The sequence below is a fragment of the Antedon mediterranea genome, chromosome 2 (genome assembly GCF_964355755.1).
Source record: "Antedon mediterranea chromosome 2, ecAntMedi1.1, whole genome shotgun sequence".
Classification (NCBI taxonomy): domain Eukaryota; kingdom Metazoa; phylum Echinodermata; class Crinoidea; order Comatulida; family Antedonidae; genus Antedon; species Antedon mediterranea.
Genome location: NC_092671.1, coordinates 9,768,621 through 9,779,067, shown reverse-complemented (window position 1 = coordinate 9,779,067; position 10,447 = coordinate 9,768,621). Strand labels below are relative to the sequence as shown.

At 31.8% G+C, this 10,447-nt stretch overlaps 1 protein-coding gene across 1 annotated transcript; it reads left to right on the top strand.

Annotated features, from left to right (window-relative positions):
- The first annotated feature begins 104 nt into the window (after positions 1–104).
- Positions 105–5,383, top strand: LOC140040335 (uncharacterized). The gene is made up of 8 exons (XM_072086194.1): positions 105–1,457; positions 1,673–1,858; positions 2,406–2,544; positions 2,862–2,924; positions 3,287–3,385; positions 3,816–3,941; positions 4,339–4,375; positions 4,470–5,383. Exons 1-8 carry the CDS (start codon positions 1,208–1,210, stop codon positions 4,620–4,622), a joined length of 1,053 nt encoding a protein of 350 aa, XP_071942295.1. The 5' UTR covers positions 105–1,207; the 3' UTR covers positions 4,623–5,383.
- The last annotated feature ends 5,064 nt before the right edge of the window (positions 5,384–10,447 follow it).

The window sequence follows — 10,447 nt, the reverse complement described above, 5'->3', positions numbered from 1 at the left end:
GACGCTTTATTATGCACAAATTATTGTAAAATAATAAAATAAAATATTCATATTATGAATATACTGCTCTTTGTATTAGGTTCTTTACTGGTAATTTAAGTGTCAAAAAAAGAAAAATTAATTTTCTGTGCAGTATTTTATATTGTTATAGTAAGATTAAGATAGTAAGACCTAACCTATGATTTTTAAAATATTTATACACAGACTAGCAAATAATAACATTCCATATTTCTTATTTCCAAAAATGTAATGGGCATCTGTTCTTTTTAAAAATGAAATTTATTGCATTTGTGTGTTTTAATGTCTCATTTTCTTTTTTCCAATTCAATTATTATGTTTTATAGTACAGGGATTTATTTGTAAAATGGCAAAAATATCAACCTATAAAAATATATACATGAGGTAAAGTGCGCAGAACACATTATGTGGTTCATGTATCACATTATGATATAAATGTAACCAATATTATATCAACAAATAATAGACTGAGGCGAAATTTGGGCATTTTTTGAAAAATTCCTCTGAAATATTGACCCCGGGTTTCAAAATATGTAATGTGATTGGTAACATGCGCAGAACACATTGTGTGGTTTAAAGGATGTCACTTTGCATATAATAAATTATGTTAACGAAATAAACCGGTTGTTATTGGTGGTTTTTCGAAGAAGATATCAAACTTTTTAAAATTTTAATTATTATGTACTAAAAATAAAGCTAAATATGCCTATATAATGCGTTAGTATAATTTATGGAGTCATAGTATCAATAGTAATCAATATATGGGTCAATTATTCGAAAAACATAGAATTGTCCCACAACCAAGTCTCTAGTTATTTTCTTTGCCCTCTTGGCGTTCCATACGCCTGGGCCATGTGGCGAATTTAGTACCTGGAAACTTCAAGTCACGTTGCAGCAGATGTGAATATATTATCGTTGTTTATTCAGCTTTTTAATTAATACATTTCAGTTTTTTTTATATAACATTAATTAGTGACATTAATTAAGATGTTGCAAAACATACATTAATTAATTTGTTCTTTAGGTCAAAGATAAATAGATGGTGAAGTGTCTAGCCTAGCTAGGCTTTGTTCATTTGTATTGTTGTACACTTACACCACCGGCATTCACTGCTTCTAGAGGGGTCGTGTCCTCTTGATCGATACAATCAAGACGGGCCTAGGAACAGTCTATTGATTTTTATTACAAAATGGCAATAAGCAATAAAGTATGTGTGTATTATTGTGTGGTGTTGATGTTAGTTCTATGCCAAAGAAGTTGTGAAGGTGCAGATTCCAAGCAGGATCCGAAAAAACCAATTTCAACAAGACAAGAAAAGAAAACCGAGCCACAAAAAGAAACTGCTGCTGGTGGTGGGGAGGACAGTGTTATTACACTGTTATCGAGAAATCAATTCGAACAGCTAGCAATGGCTGGGAAACACATGATTGTACAATTCGGTAAGATTTTAATAGTATATTATGATTATTACTCATCATCATACCTCATCCAACAAAACTCTGGATGTGCCCTCCTCGACAATATAATAGAAAATGATAAGCATTGCACATACCTATAGGAATGATTGGAATAGTAAATAGTGTATTTAAAACAGTGTGTTTGATGATATTAACATATTTAAACTTATTATTTTCTTAAAACATTTGAATTACAGGAAGTCCAAATTGCCAAAAATGTAAAGAATTTCAAAAAGAATATGAAAAACTTTCACATATATTGATTGGTGAGGGAATTGGAATTTATCGAGTCGATGATGCAACTCTTACCAGACAATATGGAGTACCAAGGCTTCCCACTTTGATATATTTCAGAAGTGAAGGTCTACCTGTTATGTATTTTGGTAAGTATTATGGTACTACAATCCTTGATGTAAAATAGAGTGGTAACGCAGTACAAAATCCTACTTTTCAAACATCAGAATAGTTTTTATTTTATTTATTAAATATGATTACATGATACTACAGTAGTACAGTATAACCTCTCCTTGTGTACACCTCTACTCGGGGGGAAGACACTCCTATAAAGTGGACACTTTCCTGTGAAGTATATGGTATGCTTTAACACTACAGTACTAACAACCCTATTTACAAAGGCAATGTTCCAAGGGGAATGGCTTATGGTGGCGAGTCCTATTTAAACATTTTTTGTTAATTTATACACATCCAACAGTGAGTAACTCACCAATTAAAGGATGTATAAAACTATTTAATAATTTATCATGCTTATAAACTAAGTCTCTAGGAAGTGGCGTTGAATAAGTCGTGAGTTACAACCCTGGCTCTAAGTCGGAATTTGACCACGAAAGGCAAGAACATTAACCATTGATACAAAATGTGTAAATGTATAATATTACATACTTCAACACATTCCTTTATTTACTTGTCTAGGTGAACTGGATGGTTATGCAATTGCACAATGGGTAGATTCTAATACAAACCAGATTACTGTTAATTTATTTGACGATACCTTTGAGCATTTAACGCAGGCATCCACAGGTGCAACCACGGGCAATTGGATGGTTAACTTGTAAGTTTAAAAAATCACTAGTAATGTAAACTGTCTATAGCTGGTTAACATTAAAGAACTGGTGCATTTATAAGCTAGGCCTACTCGTATGGTGTCTGTTATTTTACAATAGTCTTAAATTCAATTTATTTGGTTACAATTCATGGAAACATGGCTAACATTGCTTGTCAGAGGTAAAACAATATAATGATGTATGTCTGTATAGTAGGGAATAATAATTCTGAATTTCTCAGTTTCAAGTTAAACATGATTTATATGTATATTAAATAACAAAGTAACTGATATAAATTTTATCTTGATTTTGTTATTTGTTACAGCTGTAAGAAAGATGTTCCAGCATGCTTTGCACTCTCTGCATCATGGGAAGGTGCAGCTGCCAGGTAATCCTCTTGATAGTCGTCTGTAGGATTTTTTAAATGCCCAGTTGTCTAACCATGGATGCAGGTATACCTTAATGGTCTAATAGGATGTATGCATAAGTGAAGCTGATTATTCCGTGTTCAAATGTCGTTTTGTGTAGCTTTTTCTCATTCTTGCAATAACCATGGTCTATGGTAGGATGTTAGGATATAGTCATATGAAGCAGAAGATACCCTGTTTAAATCTCATTTGGAGCAGCTTTTTCTTATTCTCATAAATACCATTTTTAAATAAATTAATTTCCGGTGTATTTCAGTACTGGGCAGTTTCTATATGTCTGTAAATTTACTTTTATTATTATAATATTTTCTATCAATTTTAGATTACAGGGTCGTGCAAATTTTGCTTATGTTGACCCAACTAAGAATGAACTATTAAAAAGAAGATTTAAAATTGGCGATAGCTTACCTGTTATTATGCTGTAAGTAGTATATATAAATATAGAAAATTGTAATTTGATTGGGCCGCCATAATGGGTCACATGTCAGATGTTATTGCATATTTATATTACACACCTACTGTAAGTGTTGCTATTTGATTGGTTAATTTTGTGTCATGTGCCATGCATTATCTTCTCCCTTTTCCATGATTGCTGCTAATACAATTGAAATTGTTGTGGACTAAATAAAAAACTGACCTGTTCCTGGGTCCAAAATCTGAGTGCAGAATTTGTGCATAGCCTAGCCTTTTTTATGCAAGATGGAAGAGGGTGTTTATTTCTAATCTAGAACAGTAGATGTGGTTTTTACTTGGGCCAGAAAAAAAAAAGAAATCACTGTGATGATTTTAACTGATTCACAAGCTTAAAAAAAAAACAGAATATAAAGTCTTTTTGGTTGATAAAATTTCAGATTTCGTCAAGGAAAGCAATACATTTACGAGTTACCAGCCAAAGACCCTGCTTCATTAGCTGTATTTGCAGAAACAGGATACCAGCATGCCAAAGGCTCACCTGTTAGTTTACAAGCATCTCCCTTGTAAGTTGAACACATTGTTTGCAAAGGATTCACGTTTCTTGCAAAGTGTATGTAGTGGTGTTAAAATAATCCATGTACTGAAACACAGGTGATATTGGCGATCGAACTCAGGAACATGGGTCACTAGGCAAGCTTGTTAACCATTACGCTCCATTGTTAACCAGACAGGTCAATGCAAGTTTAAATCCTTGTCTATAGTAGTACATTTCCTTTTTATTTTACAAATTCACTACTACACTGTATTTGCACATGCTAATACATTGCTCACATGTGATGCACATGTTATCTGTATCACAGTATTTTCCTAGATCTGCCTGAATAATTATGATGAATGAGCATGTTGTGTGTATTCTTTTTTATTTATAATATATAATGATTGTTGTTTTTTACCTTGCAGTGATACCTTAGTTGAAAGACTAGCTCATAATCTAAAGGTTGGTTTTATATTATTACATTTTATCGATGTCTCAAATTAAATTAAACATATTTAAATTTAGTTAATCAATTGATATTTTGTTTTAAATATAGGAATTTACTTCGGATAAAGACATGGGAACTCTTTACATCTGTTTTGGTGCTATGTTTGTTATTGTTGTCATGGTGATAGCATTGGTTGTAGAATGCTGTTATGTCACATGTGGTAGTAGCAAAACAACATCTAAAGAGAAAAAGAGCAAGTAGAAATCAAGGATAATATTGTGTTTTAATAGTTTAGTACTTTCAAAATCTTTTCTTTTATTGTAGATCGTAATAGAGAAAATTTTTTGTTTTAGGTTATTGTAGATAGTAGATATAGAATATCTTTTGTTTTAATAGAAGGAAATGACGAACAGGCATCTACAATCTAGTTGGGTATAACAACATCATCATAAACTATTTTGGGGGTACTAATTTCCTTATTCTTATACACAGTGGCTTTTAACTTTATCCAAAAATTTTCTCCAAAAACAAAAAAAAATACATTATTGTACAAAAAGGAACTTTTTGAAGTTTAAACCATTGACAAGTGTACTGGTTGTGAAATTGATTGTGAAATTATATATAATGAGGTTTTTATCCATGCATTTAGATAATATTATAATATTGTATATCTTACTTGTCTGACTATGCTGTCTGTGGCGTAACGCAGAGCGCATGGGCCCTGATTTAGCACTCCTTAGGGGCCCCTCCAATGCTGGGTAGTTGCTTTTGTGCTCCTCATGCTTTTGGACCCCTTATGCTCTGGGGCCCCTGGGTTTTGCCACAAACTATGTATTCTTACATTTGAAAAATATCCTACTTAATTTAATATAATTTAAGGGCAGCCACCCACTTTTGAAAGAAATAACCTGAAATCTTGTTAGTTTGTTTACTCAATACTGTTGCATGACATAGTAATTTATATTATTTATTTTGGTGCATGTATCATTGATTTTGTTTTTAAAATAAAAGTGAATGATGTACATTGTTCTGTTGTCAAATTTATTTTTAATGAATAAATGGTGTACAGTAGGTCTTGCCGTTACTCCGAAATAAAAGGCAAGTTTTGGAAAGACAAAGTCATTTCTTGTGGCACTCGCCCCTAACATAGTACGAGTACTACACCCCTTCCCTCCATTCCGCCACTGTTTTTAAAATAAAACCTGCAGAATACTGTTTTTACAAATAATTTCTATGTGCTATTAACGAAAACGTACGACTGACTAATTAGACCCTTTGAATAAGAAGAAACTAAATATTGAATTTACGCCCTCACACACTGCCCACACCAACCATGAAGATTCAATCCTTTTGTAATATCACACAATGCGAAGACAATGTAAACTATTAAGATGTCAGTGAAAATTACCAATCAGTCTATGGCGGGAACAATAGTGAATAAGATGTTAGGGCCTACAGAGTCTACCCAAGAAAAATAATATCTTTAAAGGAATCTAAGGAGGTTATACCATTGCGATCGATTACAGGTAAGGTGAATTTAACGTAGGTTTACGGAATCATTATTGTTTAATAAAACAACAAGTGATGCCAATCAATTTTGCGATAATTTTCAATAAAGAAAATCGTCTATTGTTATCGAGCCATGATGGTTGAATGAATACGATCGATTTGAATTCTCATTATTATTATTACTGTATTATTATTAGGCCCTGTTCCTATTATTCAATATATGTATACTGTATAATAGGTAATACAATCAGCAATAAACAGTAATAATGTTTGTATTATTAATGCATTTGACCAGACATACGTGGTAGTTATAAAAACAATTAGATTAGAATAATATATATCGTTTCATTCTTTACAAATGAACTGAAACTTTAGGACAATCAGAGAAGAAACAATTATAATAAGATATATCGTTTCATACTATACATGAAATTAACTAAATTTAGGACAATCAGAGAAGGAAAGTAATTTATTGCTAAAATTAATTAAAATTAACATAAAAAAATAACTATTTTTGTTTCCCACTCCAAATTAAGATTTGATTATCCCAGCCCAACATGTTTTAGAATCCAACAAACAATAGGGCAATATTATAACGCTATTGTTTACATTCATTAGCTTCGCCCCTTTAAAGAGTCCCAGGGGGCTTAAAAGAAAAATACAAATAAAACAATTAGCCACCGATGTACCGTATTCTTTTGGGTTGCGTGTGTGCTAACGTGTGTTATTACGATAGTTTGTATGACTTTCTCAACACATTAATTGATTTTAATGAAATAAGGCGTAACACTTTTAAATTTAATTTGAAGCAAATAAAATGATGATTGATTTGATAAATCAATTCAGAGGATTCTTAAGAGGCTGTTTGAATACACTTGTTGATTGATTGTATGACAATGATGTCATCGATGTTGATTATGATGTCAGATAATGTTGACAAAGCCATGCAGTAAAAAATAAAAGTATGAAGGTTAAAATCTCGATGTCAAGCGGCTCATTATGCGGCCTCCACATGGATGTAAATAATAATAATAATGACTATTTAAAATTCCAATAATACTACATTAAAATAATACATAAAAATGAGCTACCGTAAAATTCAAAGACATTTAGAATAAATTGCATAAATGACAAATTTTGTCATGTAAACATAACACATTTACATTTTAATTCAAATTTACATTATAAATTTACCTTTAAATTCAAATTTACATAATGGCAAGGTCAGCGACAATTAGAAAGTGCAAGAGGTACTTAGTAATTTCTTATGAAGTCCGGCACCCGATTCTCTGTGATAGGCCTCTGTAAAAAAATTCCCTAACTTAAATGACTGAAAAAAAAAATCCGTCATAAAAAAAAACAAGGTCATATTGTTTTGGTGATGATTGAGGAGCCTGTGGATAATGAAGAGGAAAATATGAAGGTGTTTTTGGTGATGGTGATGACGTTGATAATAGATGATGGAATTACGGAAACGATGAAACTTTATCAGTTATATCTCGCGCTTTGACATTTAGGCCTACCGGTCATAATAATAATACAATAATAATATAATAAGGATACAAACAAAACTGACTACAAAACTACTAACCTATTTTCAAGTAAGTGTTCGATAAAAAGCCATTGTTTATGTTATATTTGAACTGATGAAATACTATAATCGAGTATTTCCTTATGTAAACACAATTTACGTAACTGTGTAACATGAACAAGAGTAGTAAAACACTGATTAACTGTATAAAAATGAGCACAATCATAGAATCTAGATGTAGTCATCATTTAAGATTTGATTTATTTCGTCTGTATTACAAAGGAATTAAATGAGACATGATAAACAACATATTAAGAGGTTTATCGGTCTATAAATGCAATTTATATACACTTATAGTGTTAGGCATACGTTATTGTATTGAATACATTAATTTTTTAAAGGAAATTCTGCGAATTGTCATTATTAGATAGTACGTTACGTCATCGAACAATTATCACTAATTATGTAATACCTGTACGCCCGCGATTCTATCTATCTAGTATACTCCGTGTCCCTAAAATTATATAATTGTAAGTTGTTTTAGAAGTATTGGCGTACTGTATGGCCTAGGTGTGACGCTGTGTTACAGAGTTTACTTACTTTACTGTAGAAATTAGGTACAGTGACGAAACTCAGCAGTGGGGCTATAGTTATACATGTTCATTTTGTCCCACAGAAAATTACTATAGTCAGTTATAGGTCTTACATATAAAAATAGGCATGTCTTAAATCATCTCTCAAATCTTATTTTGCATAATTTTTATGCTTTCTTATGTCACTGATGCTAGAAAAACTCACAACAAGAAATTGGTGTTCGGAGAATGAACTTCCTAACGCCCAATCCCACCCGTGGAACAACATTCCCTAGGCAGCCAATCCCATTTGAATTTTGTATACATACTCGTCATTACTGTATTAAAAACATCAATCAATCTTAATATCATTCATAACGTGATAAGAATGCGTGTGAAAGATAATGCGAAAATCGTTAATTTCACAACTTAACATATTACACTATAAAAGCAACAGGTTAATGTAGTGTGCTTTGTAGGTCTACTACACGCAATGTAATTATTATGATGGCATGGCCTATTATGTAATAAAATACTGGATCCAATGTTCTACATAAACCAATCATTCTTGTTGTGTTATATTCAATGGCAAAACACAGAGCAACGATTAGTTTTCATACGGTTATTATATTGGTTGCCATGGCAATTAGTGCCGATGCAGTGTATAGCTAATAAGGTAATGCTTTTTCTTTGTTAGGATAGTCAGGACTGAGTGGTAATAGGACTGAAAAGCAATCTCAGGCATGTTTTCATTATTTTGTTTAATAAGCAATCTTTATTTTATCGATTTTACGAGAAATAACTGTATATTATACAAAAACTGTATTTTTAAAACAAAATATTAAAACGTGGATAATTTATAATTATTTTATAATTTTTGTCATGGCACATGACGATAACCTCAGATCCACAATATTATTTAACTAAGCTAAGTACTTCTCTGCTACGAATGAGTTCTGTTCAAATAAAAATGTTTATCAGGAGAATAATTATTATCATCGTTATATTTATCACCATCATGATCTCACATTTCGACATGGCATTTCGAGTGAATAGTGCGAAAAATCGGGCGCGTACAAATACTGATAGGATATTATATATTTGTAAACGCGCGTTAGCTTAATATTTAGACTTGCCCCAAGTCTGTTTTTTGTTGTCTTTTTTATGTTAGTCCACCAGTCGACGTTTCAATTTTTGTCTTAAAATACAAATACAAGCTCAAGTAGTATACGTATGAAACGCCAAAATATTTATCTTTTTACTAATACTAAGTCCAAACTCCGTCTGAAACCCAGACTACTACTACTATGCCTATACAGGGTAATTAATTCAGTATGCATTAGCTTGTATAATCATTTATTCATCATGCTATTGTGTTGTAATGTAATGTAGATGTAATTATAGACCTATCTGACGTACAACAAAAACCATTTATACCAAAGGGAAATTAATAATTTTACCAAATACATCATACATAATGCTCAGTAATTATGTAGGCCTATTTATAAAATACTAGAAATAGAGAAAATTAGAAACACGAAAACGAAATTTGTACCGTCAATGCGTCAATTAACATGGCAGTATTATTCTAAAACTCGGTTCACACTATGATTTCATTGCGGAATGATTGGTTAAACCAGTAGCGTTGCGTACGTCCTTGTTTTCGTCATAGTGTAAACAAGTGTATCAAGTGTTTTTTATCGAATTCAACTGAGCTGAATTATAAATAGAGCACTTTCTTATTTTGTCTGTGTACCTGCAATGATTCAACGACGTCCCAAACTGTGTACAGTAAAAGAGGTTAGAAATGAGAGTAAACACGTTTGTTTACCTCTATGATTAATTTACATACAGCTGGACTTATGATAGATATGATGACGCAATAACATATTTATTTCATTTCAATTATATACACAAACATATCTCAATTATTAGCTGAACTTCAATTCCCACACATCAATCAATGTTATTGTTAGCTGTATTATGACGCAGGCGTGATGAATATATAAGTTGCCAAAGGGAAACGATTGATTTTCTATTATTATAGTAAAAATAAAAAAGTTATTTCGAATGTTTTTTTTTTGTGTAGGCCTAAAAGTGTACGATGCGAGATATTATGAGACGGTCGGGCGATCAGTTCTCAAGGGCCACTGTCTCATCAGACACAACCTTACACGGTAGGTGGCTTGAATATTATTATTTACTGTATAAAAACAGTACATGCAAAGGGTACTGTATATAAACACTGACCCATGTAGGGTAAAATTAATGTATATCAGCAGACAAGCAACTGAAGGTGCTGTTTTCTGTCTCTGGATAACCATATTATAATTAACTATTCTTAATTACAGACATTATTTGTTATGTTTTTAATGTTTTTATAACAAGTTTGTCTTAATTGTTGTCTTAATATATGATTAATAAGCATCCTTTGTGCACGGATATCAAACACGTTGGTGTGCAGAATCCTAAAT

Coding starts and splice junctions, on each gene's coding strand:
- LOC140040335 (XM_072086194.1), top strand. CDS start 1,208: ATGGCAATAAGCAATAAAGTATGTGTGTATTATTGTGTGGTGTTGATG. Junction 2,925..3,286: donor TGGGAAGGTGCAGCTGCCAG/GTAATCCTCTTG, acceptor TATCAATTTTAG/ATTACAGGGTCGTGCAAATT. Junction 4,376..4,469: donor GACTAGCTCATAATCTAAAG/GTTGGTTTTATA, acceptor TTTTAAATATAG/GAATTTACTTCGGATAAAGA.